General features: G+C 37.6%; 1 protein-coding gene across 6 annotated transcripts in view; it reads right to left on the bottom strand.

Moving 5' to 3' along the window:
• The window catches only part of USP47 (ubiquitin specific peptidase 47), a 94675-nt gene that overhangs the window by 56595 nt on the left and 12977 nt on the right, over positions 1–25103 (bottom strand). For 2 of the 6 annotated variants that reach the window (XM_073347600.1, XM_073347604.1), the window contains exons 2-9: positions 16260–16319; positions 11933–12136; positions 11106–11219; positions 9020–9155; positions 6755–6851; positions 3489–3634; positions 2278–2357; positions 1240–1389 (exon numbers count right to left, since the gene is read on the bottom strand). In XM_073347600.1, the coding sequence (XP_073203701.1) occupies positions 1240–1389; positions 2278–2357; positions 3489–3634; positions 6755–6851; positions 9020–9155; positions 11106–11219; positions 11933–12136; positions 16260–16319 (987 nt within the window). Of the gene's footprint in view, positions 1–1239; positions 1390–2277; positions 2358–3488; positions 3635–6754; positions 6852–9019; positions 9156–11105; positions 11220–11932; positions 12137–16259; positions 16320–25103 lie in introns of those variants that run through there. The other 4 variants (XM_073347602.1, XM_073347603.1, XM_073347605.1 and 1 more) reach the window with 3 other exon arrangements.

The following is a 25103-nucleotide window of genomic DNA, read 5'->3' as shown; positions in this document are numbered from 1 at the left end:
ATTCACTATATCAATAAAAAAAGCAAAAAAAGCAAACTTCCTTGTTTGTTGTATTATTGAAATTTTCCTGAAATACAGTTTGAAAACAATGAAAGAGAAACCCATTTAGCACACCAATGTCTGCAACAGCTTGAAACTGCAATTTCAAATGAACCTCCAGTTGGTGTAAGAAGTTCCATAAAATTTGGAAAAATGCTGAGAGGCACTCAGAAAATTTTCTTTACTCCCACCCTTTTTTTAAAGTTATATGATGAATGTCTCTTATCCTTGTTATTACCTTGAAGATTGGTATCCAAAGCTTTAAAATATCAAGTGCCCTATGTAACTGAAGCTATGTAACTGTAGCTAACCTGGAGATAAAATAATTCTTTCAATTTCTTAACAAAAGAACTGCTAACGTTTTACAACAGTGCCAACTCACTAAATACAACGGAGAACATTAACATTTAAAAAGAAATTTAATAAATAATAAAATATAAAGCAGTTTATAACCCCAATATTTGCCTTGCTTTAAAATATTTAATTCTGAATTCTTTGACTTATCTCCCATTATTTTTAATAATTCCATCAAGTATTTATTTTTAAAACCACAACAGTGGTATGAAACAGTATGCAAATTACTTTTCTTGTGGAAAGCAGGTCATTAAAAATTATTCCCTACATTTTATACATTTGCCAACATCACTAATGCTGGTGCAAAGGTATTAAGAAAATAGAGTCATAATGGAATTTTTATCATTAGAATTACAGAATCCTTGCCAAATGAATAAAGGATGTGTTATTTTTAAACTCTTAAATTATAAAAACCAACACAGAGACATTAAACTAGAAACCAAAATTCACTAGGTAGCTGCCCTGTTCTTTCACTAAACCTTCCAACAGAGCTAACAAAATCTAACAGAAGTGCTAATAAAAAAACCCAGCCAATCAAAAGAACGTCAGTGATTTCACAAGAGATACCTAGGGCAAACACTTAAAAGTCTATCAGAAAGAAAATGAATTATTGTAACCTCAAGGCAGAATAGTTGCATTTCCCCTCCCCTTATACATGCACCAGTAGGACTCATTGAAGGGTTAAAAAAATCTTCTAGAACTTGCTAGCTGGTTCACTGCACAAAGACGAACACCCCAAGATGGAGTATCTAGGATGATACTTACCATGTAAGAAATTATACCACTGTCGCATTATGTATTCTATGTGTGTATGGATGTACTAGCTGTCAGCATAAGAGTACACACCACGCTAGCAAATGCCTGGTTGGAGCCATAAGGTCTGATGACCAATGGAATATCCAGGTAAGTGTCAATTCTCCAGCCCTCATAGCCACATTCTAGACATCTTACATAGTCCTTCAGTTTGCCTTGATACAGTTGATTTATGAGATCAGCCTAAAACAAATGGAGAGATTTATTTTGGCATAGTCTGAAACATCTAAAAAAGGTTAAAACAAAGTATTTCCTTTCTTTAGTTTTACACTGACATCCCTTTTTCCTTACACTTAATTGAAGAGGGAGAGATTGCAGTTATATATTAAACATGTGAAAAATATACATTTTATAATCACAAATGCTACTGGGCAATAAAATGTCCTGATAGTTCCCCTTTTCTACTTTATGTTTACTTTAGAGCACTCTTATCATGGTGGTTCCTGCTTTCTACATATAATGCTGTGCTCTAAAGTAAACATTTTATAACATTATTTCTTATTACTTAATCACGATTATATTATTTCAGTCCTTATCTGTGTTCAAAAAATGCTGTTGGCTGGTCAGGGGAAGGTACTACAAAGGAATCATTTGCAATTCCCTACTGATGATTGCCTTGAAGGGACGAGTACACCATTGGATATCCATAGTATGCAGCAGTGCTCTGACCATGGCCATTCCAGTTTTATCTAGAGCAGGGAAAGGGAAGCTGCATAGAGCCATCTATGCTGGCTAAGGGATACCTAGGAATTTCCTCCATGGTGGGGAAACCCTCAATTGGCCAGTTATGCTGGCCTTCTGCAGTGCACATCAACACTGAGGATCCAGCTCACTGTGACCAGGACTTAGACCTTTACACACACAACTTTAATTAAAAGAATAAAATCTGTAAATCAATCTAAAAAAATAAATCACACAAGCATCCTGTAAGTCAACCACTGCCTCAGACAAAAGACAGTGGCAGCTTTTCAATTGTCTTGCAAAACAGTTAACACGTGACTACATTTAGAAGACAGTTAAACATTCCTCCAACATTCTTTCCCTGAAAGATGAAGTTTTATGGTAGATTACCTGCTCTGTTTGCTTCCACTTCTGTTCCAAAGCATCAAACATGACTCTACAAAGCTCCTGTACATCATGCTGCTGCCATGCTAGTATAAAGTAAAATTAATCTCATTCAGTGAAAACAAGAAAAAAGAAGTCACAGCCCTCTAATATTTTCAATAGCACAGTTATAGATTATATATATTAAAATAAATCATTTAGTTTTGAGGGTACTGTCAAAGTTCTATGCCTAAAATATGATTACTGTAAAAACTTCCCCTGTAGGGCTTAAGTTATTCTAAAATCATAAAATGAGGAAAATTAGCATACATCTTGTGTAAGTTTTGAGCATATGCTCATACAAGTATGAATATACATGTAAACAATATGGAGGTGCTTGTCTGCACAGTTACAGTTTAAGATAGTCTTCCATTATAAACCTGATTCTGACACACCTCACCCACACTTCCCCAAAACTAAAACAAATCCACCTAGGTTTTTCCCCCAGAAAGTTTAAGGCATATAAAGTCTCATATCATGGCAGGGCAAGTGCAAAGTGCAAAGGATCAGCAGGGCATAGGGCAAAATTACATTGTCCAAGTGACCAACTGTGCATCCCCAAATTTAATGTCTTTGGAATTTTCTGTATTATTTTCTGTTTAAGTTTAACCTTTGCATTTCTAGGTTGATTTTTGTTTTCTGAGACAGCTACATCATCTTTTATAGGGGTTTTCCTTTAAACAACTGATATTTACAACTTTAATTCCAGCTTAAAGATTTTTGCCAGAAATAGATACTTAACGTTACAGTTTTGCTTAGAAGCTTCTCATTTTTCATTTTTATGTAGTTTTAAGTTTGATTCCCCCCCCAATCTTTTTTTTTAAAGCAGCTAGAAATTATCTTTCCAATGATCTCAAATACTTATTTAAAAAGTTTGAATTCACTCTGTGGATTCTGACCATAAAAATTCAAGAAATCTAAGATGAATTTTCATTCATTGGCCTCACACTACAAAACAAAAAGCAGTTTTAGAATCGAAGTGTCCATTTAAACTACTCTATTGGAACTTGGTTTTAGGTTCTTCTTTAAAATTGTATGAACAGATGTCTTTTTACACCACCACCATCAGTTTAGTGCCCTTATGTGTGTCCTTGGAATAAGCACTAGCCAGAAAACAACAGCTATTAAAATTATTCTAAATTTTTTTCCACATAATAAAATCCAGCATCAAACATTACCCTCACTACTATCCCATCCAAAGCTCCGTGTAACATCTGTTGTTTCAATTGCTCTCTTTTTGCTGGTCTGCAATAAAACAAACAGTCTTTGAAGCTGGTAAGGGATGCTCATCACTGCATCTTCTTCAGATTCTTCAAATTCCCATCTATTAACAAATAAAATATTTGAGTAATACTTCTAAAGCAATTTATTTCACAAAATAGCATTTAAGTTTGGAGAAATTATATTGCCCTTAAATGTTTGCTAAATTGTAGGAGTTAACTCTGTTTGACTTAGCTTAATGAGAATCAAAATTTTCTCCAGGTTTCATAAATCACACTCAGCAGTCAAAAAACCTAACCACAGTTTACAACTGTGCCAAAATAGTGTCAATCACTTCAGAATCTCTGATTTAATTGCTGCTATTATGGACACAAGCAACACTTAGGCGTACAACTTTTATAGATAATATTCAACATAAGGGTTGGGTGGTTGTTTTTTTAAAAAGCTAGATGATTACAATCGATCTGTAAGCACCTAGATGATAACAGGGCGATAAAGTAATAGCCAACATGGATTTTCAAGAACAAATTATGAAAAAACAACATAATTTCCTCCTTTGACAGGGTTACTGGCCTAGATGGGGGAAGCAGTAGATATGATTTATCTTCATTTTAGTAAAGTTTTTGACAGTCCCACATGATCTTCTTGAAAGCAAACCATGAAAGTGTAGTCAAAAGGAAATTATGAAGTGGGTGGACAACTGGATGAAAAACCATACTCAAAGAGTAGTTATTAGCGGATTGCTGTCAGACTAGGAGGATATATCTAGTGGGTCCTGCACAGGTCTATAACTATGCACTTGGACATTAGAGTGACGAGTATGCTTATAAAATCTGCAGATAACACCAAGTTGGGAGGTGTTGCAAGCACTCTGGAGGACAGGATTAGAATTCAAAATGACCTTGATTAATTGGAGAACTGACCTGAAATCTACATGATGAAATTAATTAAAAACAAGTGCAATACATTCAGGAAGGAAAAAATCAAATGCACAAATAAAAAATGGGGAATAACTGGTTGGGCAATAGTAGTGCAGAAATGGATATGTTAAGGGCTGTAATAAAAAGGATGGTGATTGTTTGCTCTCAATGTCAACTGAAGGTAGGAAAGGAAGTAATAGGCCTAATTTGCAGCAAGACAGATGTTAGATATTGGACAAATTTTTGAACTATAAGGATAGTTAAGTACTTAAACAGATTACTAAGGGAGGTTGTAAAATCAATGACTGTGGAGGCTTTTAAGACAGGTTAGACAAACACCATCAGGGTGGTCTAGGTATACTTGATCCTGCCTCAGCACAGGGGGATGGACTGATGACCTCAATGGATTTGAGGTGGGTGGGGGAGGGGAGTGGAATGGAATGGACCTTGATGACTTTCCAGTCCTGCATTTCTAGGATTCTTTGGATGTGTCAGCTTTGTTGGAAATCTTTGCCACACAGTTCGTAAGCAATGCACCTCGATATTCATAGGTCAAAAGCTATAGTTCTATCTTAGTTTAAACTTGCAAAGCTCATCAGATATAGCATATACTCAAATTATAACGTGCATATCTCTGCTTTACAACAACTTCTGCACATTTGCTGAATAATCTCTCCTCTGTGACAACACTATCATGATTGTTTTTTAATACTAAACTAAATATGGCTGCAGTTACTTTTGATCTGAAATGTGCAAGGGACATGCACTAGTCCATCTTTTACATATTTATTCTTTTTAAATGTACAAGTGTTTCAGTTTTTGAAACTGTTTCAAGCCAAATGAAGTGCAGATTTAACTTTATGGTACTCAGGCCATTTTTTAAAAAGCCTCCATTATGAATAACGATTGTAAAATGTTTATACATTCTTTTTAAAAGATTTTAACATTCACTATTAGGCATTTGGATGTTATAAAATATTGATAATTTCAATGTTTTAAAAATATTTCAAAATAAATGAAGATATATACAGGATTAGAAGAAAGCTAAAAACCCATTTTGCAAAGAGCAGATGAATGACAACTTTATCATCTTAATCCTATGTACTTTTATGCTTATACTCATCTACCCTACAGGAAAAACTAGACAGACTTAAGCATGCCTGATTTGGCTATAGGTGTACTAGACCTTTAGACAAGGTCTACCATTGTTATCTAACAGGTTTTTCCCCATCTACATTTGGGGAAATTGTATTGTACCACTGATGTCCATTAACCACAGCAGAGAACCATCCTAGCCCATGGCTCACCTTGTGGTACATAATGTGCCAGAGAAGATCAAATAATCCCATGCAAAGAAACCATTCATTCCATTTAGGAGGGAAAGCATGATCATAAAACAAATTTTACTGTGTCACAGATGGATGCTTACATCAAAATTACCCATGACAAAGAAACATCTTAAGTGTCCTTTAATGGCAAAAATGTTTAAGCATTATCTATATAGGATCTTATACTGCAGCCATCATCGTGGTATTCAAACACTTTACAAATTAAAGTGACAAGAAGATCCCTGTGTTGCCCTCATTTCCTCAGAATTTTAGGGCTTATTGGGTTTGATTGGGGTGTTTGTTCTTATTGGGTTTGATTGGGGTGTTTGTTCTTGATTTGGGGTGAATGTGATTTTGCTCAAGTTATTGGAGGGAAGCTGAAGACTTTTTATTTTAATTTTGACTTGAAGATGTAGAGGTTCTTGGTCACTCCGATTTCTTCTTGAGCCATGTTCCACAGTTATAGGCCAGTTGCCAAGAAAGATTCCTCCTGGGCACACAAAAGTCACTACTTAAAAGAGCAAGGGGTTTTATTTGGAAATAAGGTGATCGTAGATGCAACTTAAAAAAATGTGTTGTTGGCTTTACGTGCATAGGGAGAGTACAACAAGTGCCAACAGAGAACAGCTGTAGGTTCACCTCATGGTTAAAACTCTAGGTAGCCAAGTAACTGAACCTGATCTAGAATACAAAAAAAAAAGGAGAAAAGTTTGTTCTTGAGGCAAGTTCCTTCCTTGTTCTCCTCACAACCCCTGTTCCTTATGTCTACCCACCTTGGAAACAACTGCACTGCCTGCACACCCAAAATAGCCACTGCAGTTTAGATGCATTTGCATTTCCATACAGGAGAGATAACATGAAAGAAATTAACATGCCATGCCTGCATATCTATGGCGGGATAGAAGTCTATTACATTAGTTTTCTAAGATGTCAATATTAATGATACTATCTTGTTTATATAAAACAAATACTTACTTGTATAATGCATTTCTAAATTCAGGAGTCATGAAAAGTGTTTGCAATAGGCTGTTCAAATAGCAAGTCATTGCTTGATTTACTAATCCCACATAGCCTAAAAAATATATAAATAAGAGTTTGGGTTGGAAACACAGAACAGTTTCCACACCTGTCAGAAGAAAACTAATATGTAACTGACAAGAAAGAATGATTATAAAAGCAACATTACCACCACCACATGCAGGTACAGTCATTAAACACCACATTTTTCACCATTAAAAAGTGAAGACATGACAAGAACTGTTGTGCTAATTATTGCTCAATCTGGGACAGTATTAAAGATGTACAGTAAAAAAATCATTTGGCATTCAACTTCTCAAATTTTCCTTGAACCACATGAGTATATTTTAGTAATATTGTAAAAGATCATTCATTAATATTAAAACTAAATGTTCAAGGTTTACTAGGTACTACTTACGTGGGCACACGTGACGCTATAACCTAATATTTTTTTTAAATGATTTCCATCAAGAAGGTAATTTACACTGGAGACTGAAAACAGTCCACAATTTGGTGTAATTAAAAGCAAAATAGCAACTTTAACTGTAGTAATCACTCCCTAAGCTAGGGGTGGCCAACCTGCGCCTGAGAAGGAGCCAGAATTTACCAATGTACATTGCCAAAGAGTCACAGTAATATGTCAGCAGCCCACATCAGCTCCCCCCTGACACCTGCTGGCAGCCCAACTGATCAGCACCTCCTACTCCCTCCCCGTGCCTCCCACAGTGTGCAGGAGGTTCTGAGGGGGAGTGGGAGGAGCAAGGGTATGGCAGACTCGAGGGAGGGGGCGGGAAGGGACAGGGCCTTGGAGGAAGGGGCGAAGTGGGGGCAGGGCCCATGGCAGAGCCAGGGGTTGAGCAGCGAGCATCCCCCCCAGCACACTAGAAAGTTGCCTGTGGCTCCGGCCCCCAAGTTGGTGCCTATACAAGGAGCCGCATATTAACCTCTGGAGGGCTGCATGTGGCTCCAGAGCCAAAGGTTGGCCACCCCTGCCCTAAGCCATCATCTGAAAAGCACTTTGTGCTGATTAATAACAAATCAATAGCCTTTACTGCCTCTCCCTAAGATGTTAAAAGTTACTCGTCTCCTCTCTCTCCCACCGCATAAAAAATAGCTACAAACTACTACTAAATTCAGTAACAAGTTTAATTAGTTTCAAGGGAGATGGGGAGTGAAACATTTACCTAAATTAAAAACCATCTGAAGTGGCATTAAGGCCAGTTCTGTCCAAACCATGCAACATATATGGGACAAAGTAAAAATTCAATATATTGCTACATACAGTGACATAGAAATGAATTTGGACATTTGCTTTTGTGACATTTAATTCTGTATTCTGCAGCTTTAAGTGAAAAAGAATACTCGGGTACAGTTCCCTTCTCATAATACAAAAGGCAACCACCCTTTGCAACGAACAGGAGTTTGTGTGAAAGGAGTTCAAAATTGGGATATATGTTTTATATTGTATTTGTTCTCTTACTGTAGATTTAGCTACCACAACTGTATTTGGATAAAGAGACATCTGACATCAGTTAGCACATGAATGTTTACATCCTATCAGTGTTATTCAACACCAGAGGTCAACAACAGTCCTAAATTCCAACTACTAATGAGAAAAGAAGGTCTGTTTACTGCAACTTTTCTCACACCACTGATCTCAGTGAAGTCACAAGTCAAGAAAAGTTTCAAATATAGCCTACAAAAGGACAACATATGATTACCATTTGCATTTACAGCATGATTTACACTACCAGCTGAACACACAAATGCATGAGAAAGAGGGAACAGATGTACTATAATCCCACAAACAGTACTGTCAAAACCAAATTATAAATTGGGGTCTAGGGAAGGTGGAGTGTTGGGAACAACAAGAAATTCAAGAGTAGTTGTGGATTAAAACTTTAAAAGCACACTGGCACCAAGCAATCCCCTCCCCAACCACCCACTAAAAAAACCTGCTTTTGAAGGAACATTTCTTCACACACATTGCAATCCTACTATAGACCAAGAAGGGGATACTTTTGTCCCTTTCCCAAAGACAGTTCCGGTAAGAACTATCAACAGTAGATAAAAAAAATATTCTAACATTTTAATGCGTTTAAAATAAATGGCTCTTCTTCAAAATAAATTAAGATCCTGCTTACTTAAGAAGAGTTAATATTATTTTAAAATAATTAACACTTTATTAAACAGGTTAAAACGAAGTGGGACAAAACACCATACCTGTCTCTGATTTACTCAGGATAGAAGAGTATGAGTAGTTTTGACAGACATAATCATTGGTACAACCAACAGAGCCTTCTCTTGGTAGAGGGCCTATAAACCTCTCTTGATTACCATCATCTGTCATACCTGATTCCTAAAATATGAATACATTGATTTTTATGTAAAAATTCATTTACTTAACCCAATTAACTTTTACAAAATAAGTTAAAACTCCACTAATATATATCTCATACAAAAGAGCCTATGTTAAAAGATCAGTTAGGTTGTAAAGTCAAACACTCAAACTTTATGAAATGCCTGATTTACAGTTGCCCTTGTAACCTTAGTTCTGTCCCCTTGTGAGTCCATCCTGTACACTGACTGATGCAAGTGTCCTGTGGAAACAACAGTATACGACTTTGTAATTAAAGATTATTGTAAAGCATACGCATACAAGGGGGAAAAAATTAAGGTTGCACAGGCAATCATAAATCAGGCATTTCCTAACATTCAAGTATTTGATTTTGCCAACTAGAGTAGTTTTTCAAAACAAAAGAAGTGTTACTACATTTCTGAATGCAATTGCCAGGGTTAGATATGCGGATTTTGTTATTTTGGTTTTTTTTTTAGGGAAGAGCTAAAACAAATTCTATTATGCACAACTGTAACAATCCCCTTATCATACATACATCATTTGAACCCTGAACCAGTAGTACCGTAGCAAACACTTCTACCCTGGGAGCTTTGAGACTGGCTCCTGTTCCATGTGTGGAGCCCCCAGACTAGAGTTAAGTTTTTTTATTCTAACATACTGCCAGAAACTTTCCTGATGAACACAAATGACAGTAGGGAAATAGTTACTTATAACAATTTGTCTCAACAAAAACAAAACTAAATTTTATGTGAAAAAAGTCCCTAGCCAGAGGTCTTTCCCCTTGCTGAATTTCAAAAGCTAGTTAGAAACAACTGAGACATCAGAGTTTCTGAAAAAATAGGTCTGCAAGAATCGTGTGTAGTAGACAGCATCAGGCAACGTAAATATAGGTGTTTGCTACCAGTTCTCCCTATTCAGAGATTCCCCGCCATAACATAGGCTCAAGGTGGAATAAGGATGACAATTCCAGTAAGAGCTCTTAACTGTCTGTGTGGTGGTGATTTAAGTCACATTTCATTTCTGTGGTTTAACTGTTAAACTCAAATCAATGGAAGTTATTATATGTAGCTGTTGGTAACCCTTTAGTTTAATCAAATCTTCATACAGTTTTTATTCCTGTTTTTTAAATGCACCAATCCAACGTTTTGGGCACATGTATACTTAAACACAAAAACAATTTAAGAGCCAGCAGTAATTTGCTGGACACTCCACCATCCCATTTCCCTCCAAAACGGAAACTGTCCAGTCTGGATTCAAATTCTGACTTTGGTCACAAAAGAGTGAGCTTGAGGGTCGTATCCTGACCATATCTGTTCATACTATAAAACCAATTTGGCATAAAAGACATTTTGCTCAAGAAAGCCTCAGCAGGTCAGGATGAGGAAATGCTGACAGAGCAGCATATTAAATCTTTTGTGTAGCTAGCCTACCCAATGCCTGGCTCACATAAACCATTGCTATTTTCACTTCCTTGAATTCTAAAATTCACTCAGCAGGAACTTTCAAATATTTTTGTGGCAGTCCACAATTTATTGTAAAAACCTTTATTGTGTTTGATCTGATTTTTTAAAAATAAATAAATAAAAATGCAAGCCTACAAAACTGACGTAGCTACACCTTTGCTGCTAAAGATCCTATGTAGTATGCAGAACTATCTTACACTTGGGTGGGATACTATTAAGTCCATTCTGTTAAGAACCGTCTTTATATAAACAAAGCTTATCAAGCAGTAACAGAAAATAACTAATACTATTTTTTCATCACTGGTATTTTTACTTCTAATACACAAACAGGTAATACAAGTTTTTTTTGAGAGAGACTTAGTATGACATACAGGACTAGAAAAAGAACTATAATGTAATACTGTCATAAGGGTAAGGCAGACACATTTTCTCTCTGGTAAAGCTTGAAAGGAATATAAACGTGGTGAATATATCTATTTTGGCTTACCGACACTATATGAGGCTGTTCACCATCTTTATCTGTCAAATGTAGAAAATTTTTCTTCCCTACTTCAAAACCAGCATCAAGAATAGATTTATCACTGGTTTGATCCAAAGGAGTCTGTAAGAATAAAACATCAGACACATTTATATGTAATCAAAGATTTTGTGAACTAGTTCAGTAAGTTTTCTTCTATATATATATTGCTTCAAATAATCTATCATACTACAGTGAAAAAGAAAATAGCCTTGCCATCTATGAAATAAGCAGCTTTTAGTATCAAACTTAGGAGTTCAGAAAGAACTACCCTCAGGAGAAACCAGTGCATAAATCAAATCCTAATCAAAACAGTTAATAAATATTTGCAAATTGGTCAGTTTATTCAGGAGCTGAACCATTAATCTATAGGACTGATTCAGAAATACAATGGATCAAATACAATCATTTTTATACACCTGGTGGCAGTAGTTCCAAGTGTGCTATAACTTGCATGCATCTACTGAAATACAAGCAATTCTAGCATGTAGAATCAATATTAAGAACTTGTCAATTAGTTGTTCAGTAACTGTTCATTCTAGAATACACTTGACAGTACAAAATAGTCAATCTAAATCAACACACAAAGAAATTCAGATTTAAGTCTAGTAACATCATTAATTTGCTTGGCTGTGATTAATTACAAATTTTCCCAGGTCTTAGATCACTATAGGAACTAGATGCAAGGGAAATATTTGAAAACATTGTACAACTATTGTTCTACAAAACAAACTTTTACAAAGGTTCATTTTATCACCTAATATTTTTCCTTAAAAAAAAATTGTTTTTGCCATTACCATATCCGCAACATTGATTCCATTTCCCCAAACTAAATCAAAAGTTCCATTAACATAGCCCACTTTGGAGGCCACATCCTCAAACAGCCTTCTCAGTGGAGTGGAAGCTGGCAGGTTTAAAGTGATACGTTCATTCACCGTCTTAGAATTGGTAATATCTTGTATTATACACAGCACTCTGGGTTCATCAGCAGCGCTTTCTATCTGAAATCAGAGCAGGCAACTTATTCAGTAGGTTACAAGGAGAGATTTTTTTAAAAAACGATTCCTGTATCTCTAAAGTAACAACACTAACTATAACAAGTAAAATTTTGCTACACTTTGCAAATTTAAATCTAAAATTTTTATTTTAGAAGCATGGAAATTATAAAGTCAATGTTAAATGCCATGGCACGTGCTATGTTCTTCTGTAATTTCTGTTCTCATGCTAGCTAAATTATGGTAGAGCTTTTATGTTGTAGAAACTCCTAAAGATATCTTAACTAGTCTTTTCACATTTATGCATGTATGTTTTTACATATTTTAGAAAATCAATCAGAAACACACACAAAAATCAGAGTTCTAAAGTACTAGAAATTAAATGTTACAAGAAAAATTACTGAATTTTACGAGAAAGCAAACAATAAAAGAAAGGAGACTGAATCAAGTGTACTCTGCTCATTTAATCAGTGTAGGTTTAACCTTACAGCATAGTAATTTTACATAGTATGCTTTGTAAAAATAAAGGAATATGAGAACTCAACAGTTCTACTAAACCTTCGTTGAAAAATGTATGTAAATTACCAGATGTATTCAGTAGCAAAATGAAAGTTATCAAGGTTGTAGTTCAGGTACATTTGTCCCTGCATAATTAAGTTCTGCAACTTACAAAGCACATTCTGACATGTTTGTTATTATTAAAATAAAATAAAACAGGGCACGCAACACTAAGAAAAATTGGGACTCAACCATCATAGACAAACTTGTATCTGCAGCGGCCTTGCTCTTTCATTTTTAAAATTAAAAAACCTATATATTATATATATAAAAACATACACACTTAACAGTTTAGTAGTAAATGATCCACATAATTGGCTTCACAATTCTGCTTTATTTCTTTCTTATAATACTAAAGCTGCTTTAGGAAATCTATATAGCAGAAATCCTGTTAACAGGGAATGAGAAGGCTTTGTGTTTGTTTTTGGGGAGTCAGGGGGTAGAGAAATAATTGCCTAAGACAGCCATCCCGAAGTTCCAGCCATGAGACAAGAGACCAAAACAACAAATCAAGGAAAGTGGCTCACCACCTTATTGGTTCTTAAGACAGTAAGACACAAGATCTGCAACCTACAACAATCTTGGGGGCTGGCTTTAAAACTTCTGAACCTTCAAGAAAATCATTCTTTTGCAAAACTCACTGTAAAATGAGTTAGGACAGGAATTATATGCTGAATGACTTGAAATGAGTAAATCATCTTTGCTAAAAAGCTACTAGTACATATTGCTCTATGCACCATTTTATCTCTGGAAAAAAATATTGGAATATCTGATTCTATCTCAAATAAATCAGGAGAAAAACAATCGAACTAGAGAAGAGCAAGAAAACTCCATAGAGAAGGGGGTCACAAAGTCCCCGAAACGCAAAGGAAAGGACTTTTTCCAATGTTGTGTTTCAATAACAGTTACTGTATAAGAATTGGAAAGCCAAAGATCCACTGACACACTAAAATTAATCCTCAAAAATTATTTCTAGGTTTTGGACTTCCAGATTACTAAGGAACAAATCATATTTAAAAAACAGACCATACCAGAGTGAGGGGTGTGTAGAGAGGATAAGAAGTCTCCATTGTAACCAGTCTTCTGAATTTTGTAATGTGGAAAGCACAAGATCTTGCCTCCTGCAAATTCATGTCAAGAAGCCCAGATGTCTGCCCATTACAGAACAAGCACATTATTCTCAAAGGCAAACAGGTTCATGCTGAGATATTGCCAATTTTTGGTGGATGAAGACATCGCAGGTAAACAAGAATTATACTCAGGCTGAAAATGTAACCTATGACTTAAAATCATCTCCTAGAGAATGGTCCTTTCCTGCTAGAAGGAGAGCTACAGGTAAGACCTTATAATTAATTCTATTTCCACACAAACGGCACTGTAATACATGAAAGTGAGAGACACGCAAGCAACTGAAGTAACAGCTTCACAGCTGTACTCTCTGTGGAGAGGGTCTATACCATTGAGCCTTATATGAGGGACGGAGGCTTGTAGCAACAGCCAGAGTACCTGAAATCACACAATGCCAATATGGATACTAGAGACCTTAAATGCTGAAGTGATTTTTATAGCCTTCTCCAAATAATGCTTGAGGCATCTATCTAAATCATCACTAATAAAGCACTACAATACAAAGTGTCAAAGAATAAGCAATACTTCTACATTAAGTGGGCTGACTTTCCATTGTGAATTTTCTCAGACTGGGAAGCTTGATTTCTATAGTCTGTAGGTATGCTGGACGCATTCTTCAATGCGGAACACTTAACATGAAAACATGCTTTTCACAGGTAGAAGGCATATTTTCCAGCAAATCTGCAACACTTCATTCATTTCATCCTTTCTGGAGAGTCTTATGGTCTGAACTCTCTGAGGAGGAGAAAGCATACTGCAATTGTGCAGGAATGTAAACTACACACAACAGAGAGTAAAGGAGTTCAGCAGAATACCAGCTTTTCATAGATTGTGGGAGATAAAGCAAGATCAGGAGAACAGCACATAGAATAGGATTGCTATTCTGGAGGACAATCCTGCTCCAACTGATTTATGCTACTCTGATACCCAGCTCTTTTCACTTCATCAGCTAGTCCACATTCATCTAACTGGCAGGCTCAGTGTGGTTTGAGGCATCAGGGATCATGTGGCTTCACCTGCCTAGCTATCATCCCAAAGGGATAGTGACAGGCCACCATGTACCATAGAGCACCATGGGACCAAACTGTATAGCAGCACTGATTTATTCTAAACCCATGAAAAAAAACCCTCACCGTCCATTCCTCCTCCTCCCTCCAAGGTTCACAGTTGAAAACAATGACTTCAAATTTAATGATTTTCAGTACGGATTGTTTTTAGGATGGGTTTTATCCACTATGTTCTCTAAGTAGTCAGCACCATACTCTGAACCTTGACTGCCACAATGTCCAACCTGGCAGTTACAGAACTCTCTCTCACTGTGCGCCATGGAGGACAGCAGACTTGCAGCCTGCTTCAGTGGCTCATCTCCCTGACTTCCTTGGCCGATTTTCTACAAGCAGCCCAGCCAACACTTATGAGTTCTGACTCCATGGAATAGGACAGGGAGCGTACACGGTAATCCAATTAACTCCCGCTTGTAGGAAAAGCTGAAGACCAAGAGCCAGCTAGTGGTATTAATAGTGTTAAACACCTAGAAAAATGTAGGCTAACAAACTGAGCTCCAATAATTTCTGTGTTAGCATCTCTGAGGGTGTTGGAACACATGGTTAAAAGTGATCACCAATCACAGGCAGAGTGTCAGGAGTAGAGCTACTAATTCCACTTTACAGTTTGCCAGCTGAGAGTCCTCGACTTGTCCTTCCCATCTGTGCCCCCCTCAATAACCCGCAGGACAGTCTGTTGGCCGTTCTCCAACCCACAATCTCCCCCTTACTGTACTATCTATCTCTAAGGCATCACACTTGGTTCATTGGAAGACTGAAAGTTGCAACGAGCAAAGCACAGTTGGTTCTCCTGCAGAAGACCTGAGTCAGAGGGCACTAGTGGTGGCTGAGGGAGTTCAGAGTGCAACACATCAATCCCAAACTGGTGTTTGAAGGTGCATAAAAAATAAATTTTATTTTATTCAGGATGACAAGTACTTATTACTTTATGCTGTAAGCTTTTAGACAGCTGAGTTGAGCAAACAGTGTAGTTCGCCTTCAAGTTTGTGGACAAGTTATAACGCATACACTGTAAAGGCAACACTTAGGAGCCACAAGTCTCTAATTTATTGTGTTAGATATAGGATTCTATGTGATTGAGTCAGTATTTACAACCCATGCTTTTAAATTTTAATCAACAATTAAACAATCCAAACAATTAAACAGGTCCAAACGATCAGAGCCATGCTAGATGCTTGTAAGGGACAATATACAATTAAACAGTGAAACTAAATATATCAAAGCTTCTATTGTTAGGACTGCATGTAATGAATTTTTTTAAATCCATAAAACATGCAAAGAATTTAAGTAATTCATGCTAATGTTAAACAAAAGCTAGAGTATCATGCTGTTATTATGTATCTTGGTTATCACTCTAAATAGTTGACTTCAGTTGTCACCTGTGAAAATTTCTTCTTCATTTCATCAAAGAGATTTTGTCTGCAACTCCAAAACATATCCTATAAAAAAAATTAATATCATAATGTTTTTAAAAAGTATAGATGTTTTGTTTGCAGAGAGAAAGTTTATTCTGTATGCAAAGTGGATATGACTGATTATCAGCTTCTTATACCTTTTTTAAAGTTTATTTAAAAAAATTAAATCTTCCAGATCAACTGAAATTTACAGGGCAAACTCTGCTAGAGAATTTGGTTCTACATTTAAGGTGTGTAACTTCATAGAGTAAAAGAATAAACAGGATTAAGAAACATGTTGGTAAGTGATTATATGCTATTTATACATAGTAAAAAAAAATTAATGAGCACAAAAATATCAGTTTAAAATAAATTTAAATTAAATTAATGTAATTCTACTTGTTATTTTTCCTTTTTACAATAAGTATTTATCTAATATAGGGACACTGCTAAACAACTTTGCTGGACTGGTTCAAGTAACCAGATCAGAGTATAGGCTTTTAATTCAGAGTTTATTACTCCATTTATAAATTATTATATTAGTCAATTTAACATGGGTTCATATCAGATTAGAATATTTTCTTTAGCAGTAGAGTAATTTCAGTTAATGTGAACCGGTTGGCAAAAATTCTAAAACACAACTTGTGTAAGAAAAGATACTGTATGCTACCAGATTTGAAAACATAGCATAAGTAATTGAACAAATAGATGACAAGTTTTTCTAAATCATACTGATAAATGTATATTATAAACCTACATCAGGTTATGCTGGTAGTTTAAGCCTTTTTTTGGTGAAATGTTTCAGTTTAACAGCAAACCAATTCCTTACACTGGTAATCTGAGCAGAGTAAATTATATGTGGACCGCTTCAAATTCTTATAGCATTGAAAACTGAAGGAATTCTAATAGTTTAAATTATTAAATAGTCCAAAACAGATACCAAATTGTTGTATTTCTTAATCTATGCCCCACTGTATTGAAATATTTAGCTGAAGTTAATATTGTAGAAGTCTTGGTGTTACCTTTCATAACATTGCCAAAATACTAAGGAAGCGATCTGCAAAATCCCATTATGTTTCTCTCTACAGAAAAATTCAACAATAAATACAAAATAACCAATTTTTGTGGAGATGCATGCCAAGTGTTGACAAATTTAAAATTAACATTTTACCCTTTGAATCTCTGACTAATGGGACAATATATCTGAAAGTACAGTAGTGTGGTGTTTAGCCTGAGGGGGACAAACGTAATAAAATAAATTAAATTTGGAAAAGACCTATGATGTTTTGTAGGTATGTGCCTTCTGCTGTCTCAATTGCATGCTCAATACTGGTCTATATTATTGCATTACATAACATATGAATGTGAGCTTTAGAAGTGAATGCAGTACATCAACTGAACTATAAAAAACCCACCAAAATAAGATTGATATATTAATCTGGCGGATAATTGGTAAAACATATTTTGTATCTTTTGCAGGGCAAGAAGTTCTTTTGATTACTTTTGAAGCTGTCAATAGTTTCAAGAATAGTAATTATGTCTAGCAATCCATAAACATGAACTGATAAGAACCAATAGGTTTAGCAGCAGTTTAAAAATTAAACAAAAAATCCCACATGTTTTTGCTCCCTATTTTTTGGATTACCTGCTCTCAATAAATCTTTACAAGCATTTTGTTAAATTGACTTTAAAAGGTTTGTATTGTTTACTTTAAATTCATAGCTGAATTGTAGGTTTGCCACAAGCCCCACATAATGAGCAGCCTACAAAACATAATTTAGGAATTACTGAAGCTTTACATGCTACTATGAAAATCACTGTTACATTCACCAGACTGTTAAGATCTTCAAGTCTCAGGGCTTGTCCTGCCAGTGGACAAGTCAGAAAAGTTCTAAATGACTTCACTGCAACAGGTTCTGGTTGGGAGCAGACTGGATGTTCAAAAATTGTTCTGCTGCTATCTCCAAGGAGAGACCAAGTTATTTTACAGTGAAATGAAGAAAGGGAGTGTACTAGAGGTATGCCTGTAATCCTGAAAGGAGGCAAACCATTGACAGATTTTCTAAATTGCTGAATCCCTGGATTATCCATAACCCACTGTGCATCAAAGTGGGAAGCAGCTGAGCCACTAGCTGAAGGACTGACAGAAGAGTCACAGAATCCCACTGGAGGAAATACCTTTCCTGCTATGAGAATACGCTCCAAGAATTGCTGTCCATTCTGACATGCAGAATTCCTGGAAAAGATAATTGAAAAGTCTCCTTCGCTAAAGGATGTCTCTCAGAGAACATAAAAAACATCTCTTCCTCATGGAGGCAGAGACACCACAGAGTGAATAATCAGTCCAGCAAATGCACCGGCAGATGGAGCGTTCAATTCTAGCCTCACACCTGCAAATAAAAGAAACCTCAGCTCTGCTGGGTGCACAGAAAGATCTATAAGTTATTGCTGTGAAGAGCAGAGGATCCAACCCTGGAGAAAGTGTCTTTATAATGAACTACTGTAAGATTTCTCAAGAGTTTTTATTGCTTTATAAATTCACTTTATCTGGCAAGCTTTGAGTTTCACTCATTAATTTTGTGAGGTATTTAACATTTTGAACCTATCCAGGAATTAACTTGAAAAGTAAGTATATACCAAAAAAAAAAAAAAAAAAAAGTTGAAGCTTTAGGAATTGTAACAGGATAAGTAGTGACAGAGAACATGTATATCTAGTCTAACCTAGTTTCCTCATTCTGTTTCCAATCCTTAGTAATTACTTCATTGTTATTGAGAAACTGACCCCTTTTCTTGATACAACAGAGACATGGAAATCTGCCACTTGGGTCTTATGATCCAGATCATGGTATTAACTACACTATTGAGAGATGGACTGCTGCTGAAGTAGACAGTCGAACTTAAAAGAATTCCTTATATTTCCTAAATACAATACATTTCTGTGATTAAAGTCACTCAGTCTTAATACCACACACTTACTTTCTTAACTGCACTGATTTGAGACATATTACACAGCTATTTCCTAGCAGCTGAAAGTTTATATTTTTCAAATACTGCAGTATGAATTAAACTGCATGCATTCTATTCTGCATCTGAGAGAAAAGCTATCTTTGATATCCCAGTATCAATTCTAAACTAACATTGAAAAGAGATAAGGCTGTACTGTACATGAAAACTCCTAAACGTATTTACCTATATTTTAGAAATTATAAAGTTACACCTCACTAACACTTAATGGGTTACATAATATGTTTTGTAAAGTACAACAGGAGAGCTACTCTCCCCAGCATGAGGACTGGAGAATGCCCACTAATTTGTGCATGTTTTCCTGCACAAATTCAGCCTGGATACCAAACACTGAGGTCAACTTTCTAAGGTCTTGATGTGCCCGGAAATCCCCCGGCACTGGAAAGAAAACGTCTGGTGCCATGGCATCATCCAGTGACAAGGAGGATGAAGAGTAGCTGGCTGCTCTTGATTCAGTACTATACCCTGTCCAATTAAGTCAGGCTGTACCTGCTCAGAAGTAGCATCCTCCAGCTGATTATGCAGCATGGGTGGCTGTGCCACAGGTTTGTTTGGTGATCTTACCCTAGAGTGGGTTGAAGATTGGGACCTAAAGGAATGGAGAGTGTCCCATGGATTCCATGGCATCGGTGGCCAATAAGTAGCAGGCTAAGCGCCCCTATATCTACTGTGTGATCAGTACCGATCCTGGTACTGATCAGTACCAGACATATCCCCGGATCAAACCATAGACCAGGATCTAGGGGATGAAGGGAAAGTGAAAGAAGATCTCAAACTCGACCCTGATGAATCCCCAGAGTCATCCAGAAGCAATGGAAATAGGTAATTTCTAGCAGAGCCAACCACAGTCCAGCCTCATCTGAGATCCAATATGTTGACTGCATCGGCTCAACGTTAGTAGAGAAGTTGATGCACAAAGGGTTGCTCAAGGCAACACGTTCTCACTTGGTACCAACCCTGAATGAAAATTACCAGTTCTGGCACTAGTCTCATTAGGGTAGCCAGGCTCAAGTGCAGTACCGAGGACGGTGTCGGTGCCGTAACTACTGATGAAGTCATGACTGCTAAGTGTTCCTGAGTGATTGTAGAACCTGGGATCGAGAGGGAAAATAGGTCTGACATTGCCCAGTTGGCTAGGGACATGGTCATCACTGGTACCAAAGTCATCAATAATGGATTCATGCATGGTGCCAGGAGTAGACGGTACAGCCTTGTGATATTGTCTTGGTACTAGGGAATGGGTCAACAGCCCAGCTTTCTCACAGGTACCCAAGGAGCCATAGTGCTGGTCAGCACAGATTACCGACAGCTCTCTTAAAGATCTGGAGCGGCTGTGGTCCGATTTATGGGTCCTTTTTCTTGGTGGATTCAAGGAAAGGGAATGATCTCCCCTCCTGTTAGAGGCAGGCTCTGCCAAGGAACATCAGCATGCTGTGGCTTCAACGGTGGCTGAGGAGCTTGCAGCGTCTTTGGTGACTATATAGGCCTCATAGCTCACTCCATCAGTGCTGCTTGAGTCTCAAATCCCTTGCCAGCAGTGTCCTTTTCTTAAAGGATGTACAGAAGGAGCACATGTCCTTAATATTCCCCTCTCACAGGCACAAAAAACATGCGTGGGTATCACTATTCACAACTGCCCATCGTATGTGTTTGTGGTGCTATGTTTAAATCCTGGTGAAGGAATTCCACCAGGGAAACTACAGCTAAATAACCTAACTAGCCAACCTAAGGTACTACTAATAAACAACTAACTAAACTATTTACAAGAAGTTCTCAGAGACAGAAAAAAGGGGCAGTGTGAAGAAACACCATTAAGAGTGTTTCAACTATAGCAGCAGGCAGTGAGAAGGAACTGAAGCGGACAGGGTGCTGCTGCCCTTATATAGCCTGAGGAGGGGCTATGAGGCAAATGGCACAGCACCACTCCTACAGGTATTGCGAGGCAAATTTCTCCAGCTTTGGTACACTGTGCACGCGCACCTGAGTGGAATATATTTTTTCTTTTTAGCCAAAGTATAAACAGAGTTAAACCAGACACCTCTAACACACTTACTGTGTACTTATCTTCTGCAAAATACTCTAATTAAAATAGAGAGGGCTCCACTTGACCTCGGATTTCTAAAAGTAAATATAAACAAAGAGGGTGCATTCATGCAGGCACTGGACATGTTTGGTAAAGCAGAGAAGATCAGTATGTATGTGAACAGCAGCATATTTGGAGACCAGATTACAAAGTAATGGGAAAACTAGGTTAGAAGGATCATCTGATAAAGCTGCAAAATGAAAGTTTCCAATCCACAGACAGTTTTTACTGAATGAAAAAAGGCACTTTCAAATATAACTTGAAGAATGCTCTTTTAAAGTATAACAGGTCTTACAATTTGTTTTATCTAAAATTTCTCTTAATGCTGTAATCCTCAGTACAGCATATATTTTGTAAACATTATTTAATGTTTACTCTGTAATGCAGCAAAAGTGTTTTCCAACTACTTATCTAACTAAATTTGAAGGGAAATTTCTGTTCAATACTGCAATCAGAATCTCAAACACCCCAGGTAAAATTAACAGCAATTTTGCGTATGTGAGTATGCAGAATTGAGCCCCTAGGACATGTTAAACATTTTAAATGTTTTCCAAAAGCCTAATATTTCTATTTTTTTAAAATAGACTTAAAAAACTTAATGTAAACATTCCCACATATTTGCAACTCGGAATACTACAGCCACATGCTAGTACATAAGCACCAGAAGTGGGAAAAGGGGAAACTGTTCAACCACAATGAAGGAAATCCAAAGCTGATTTTCAGAGCAGACCAATAAGAACAATAGTTATTGCCAAATAATGCAACAAGGAAGGAATTATTTAAATTGCTGTTCTGTTTCTCTTAAGATATCTTGAAGAATTCTCATTTCTGGTCTGAGAAACTTAACAGAAACCAGGTGGCAATATCTAAGCCCTTCAGGTTTTATAGCCCCTACAGGCAAGAGTAACAGCAGAGGAGTGAGCCGCCACCACTCATCAGAAGTGGCTCACTTAAACATGGCTTTTTTAGTGATTACCCTACACAGCAAATTGTCTTTAAATAAAACAAAGATTGGATAGACTTCAAGAGTGTTAGTCTCCTTAAAGTAACATTTCAAAGACCTCTTAAGCCAGAGAAAGGCCTTTCTACACCCACATGTCTACCCAGGTGAGAACACAGATAGTAGGCTTATTAAGTAGAACTGTCACTGCACTGGATAAGAATCTCAGATATGAGACCATAGCACCACTTTATCCTTGTCAAACTTGGTATTGGTGGATCAGTCACAAGAGAACTTAAACTTCTGTCACTCTTTATGAGCTGGTCATTTCCACCAGCAAAATGACCTGGCTAAAAAGGCATTTTTGTAAGTTTTGTCAAGACAATATTAATATGGGCCTTTTTGATCCAAATTTTGAAAGCATCAAGCTTCCCAAGAAACTGATGACAAGGGGTTGCAGAGGGTTGTGTCTTTATTTCATGACTAATTGAAAGATGTCAAATGAACCCAGCTGAAATTCGGTTTTTTGTTTTAACACTCAAGCAAGGTATTTTGGGGTGGGACAAATAAAGGGACCTGTTTGCACCACACATGTCCACATCATCATGCACTACTTTGACTTTTTAGTATTTATCCTTGGAAAAGGTCTCAAAAGAAGAGTTTGAGTGATTCTTTGGCCATGAAAGCCTATTACTCCACAAACTGAACGTTTGCTGCCGCAAAATAGTATACCCTTAATCCAAATAAATCATGGCACAAATATAGTTTTGGGTTCTGGAATAAAAGACTGTTTGCCCATTCTTTCCTCTAGTCATCACTGCCTTGATCACCATACTGGATGTGTGAAACAGACAGGTATCCTCAGAGGGGAATACTTTCTTGACCACGTTAAAGGCAGAGGCAATTATGTAAGGTGTTTGCCACACCATTGCTAGACAACAGGAAAACAGAGTTCAAGTTCACAGAAACTATATTTTGAAGAAAAGGATTACTTGTGGCACCTTAGAGACTAACCAATTTATTCGGATGCATCCGATGAAGTGAGCTGTAGCTCACGAAAGCTTATGCTCAAATAAATTGGTTAGTCTCTAAGGTGCCACAAGTCCTCCTTTTCTTTTTGCGAATACAGACTAACACAGCTGTTACTGTGACCATGAGTTGCTTGAGTTCAGGATCCTGACGCAGGGAACAAAGGTAAGCAGCAGGATACGGACCCTGGACTTCAGGAAAGCAGACTTCGACTCCCTCAGGGAACGGATGGCCAGGATCCCCTGGGGGACTAACTTGAAGGGGAAAGGAGTCCAGGAGAGCTGGCTGTATTTCAAGGAATCCCTGTTGAGGTTACAGGGACAAACCATCCCGATGAGTCGAAAGAATAGTAAATATGGCAGGCGACCAACTTGGCTTAATGGTGAAATCCTAGCGGATCTTAAACATAAAAAAGAAGCTTACAAGAAGTGGAAGGTTGGACATATGACCAGGGAAGAGTATAAAAATATTGCTCGGGCATGTAGGAATGTTATCAGGAGGGCCAAATCGCACCTGGAGCTGCAGCTAGCCAGAGATGTCAAGAGTAACAAGAAGGGTTTCTTCAGGTATGTTGGCAACAAGAAGAAAGCCAAGGAATGTGTGGGCCCCTTACTGAATGAGGGAGGCAACCTAGTGACAGAGGATGTGGAAAAAGCTAATGTACTCAATGCTTTTTTTGCCTCTGTTTTCACTAACAAGGTCAGCTCCCAGACTGCTGCGCTGGGCATCACAAAATGCGGAAGAGATGGCCAGCCCTCTGTGGAGATAGAGGCGGTTAGGTACTATTTAGAAAAGCTGGACGTGCACAAGTCCCTGGGGCCGGACGAGTTGCATCCGAGAGTGCTGAAGGAATTGGCGGCTGTGATTGCAGAGCCACTGGCCATTATCTTTGAAAACTCGTGGCGAACCGGGGAAGTCCCGGATGACTGGAAAAAGGCTAATGTAGTGCCAATCTTTAAAAAAGGGAAGAAGGAAGATCCTGGGAACTACAGGCCAGTCAGCCTCACCTCAGTCCCTGGAAAAATCATGGAGCAGGTCCTCAAAGAATCAATCCTGAAGCACTTGCATGAGAGGAAAGTGATCAGGAACAGCCAGCATGGATTCACCAAGGGAAGGTCATGCCTGACTAATCTAATCGCCTTTTATGATGAGATTACTGGTTCTGTGGATGAAGGGAAAGCAGTGGATGTATTGTTTCTTGACTTTAGCAAAGCTTTTGACACGGTCTCCCATAGTATTCTTGTCAGCAAGTTAAGTATGGGCTGGATGAATGCACTATAAGGTGGGTAGAAAGCTGGCTAAATTGTCGGGCTCAACGGGTAGTGATCAATGGCTCCATGTCTAGTTGGCAGCCGGTATCAAGTGGAGTGCCCCAAGGGTCGGTCCTGGGGCCGGTTTTATTCAATATCTTCATAAATGATCTGGAAGATGGTGTGGATTGCACTCTCAGCAAATTTGCGGATGATACTAAACTGGGAGGAGTGGTAGATACGCTGGAGGGGAGGGATAGGATACAGAAGGACCTAGACCAATTGGAAGATTGGGCCAAAAGGAATCTGATGAGGTTCAATAAGGATAAGTGCAGGGTCCTGCACTTAGGACGGAAGAACCCAATGCACAGCTACAGACTAGGGACCGAATGGCTAGGCAGCAGTTCTGCAGAAAAGGACCTAGGGGTGACAGTGGACGAGAAGCTGGATATGAGTCAGCAGTGTGCCCTTGTTGCCAAGAAGGCCAATGGCATTTTGGGATG

Source organism: Lepidochelys kempii, chromosome 6 (genome assembly GCF_965140265.1).
Source record: "Lepidochelys kempii isolate rLepKem1 chromosome 6, rLepKem1.hap2, whole genome shotgun sequence".
In the NCBI taxonomy this organism is placed as follows: domain Eukaryota; kingdom Metazoa; phylum Chordata; order Testudines; family Cheloniidae; genus Lepidochelys; species Lepidochelys kempii.
This window is presented reverse-complemented; position numbering and strand designations above follow the sequence as displayed.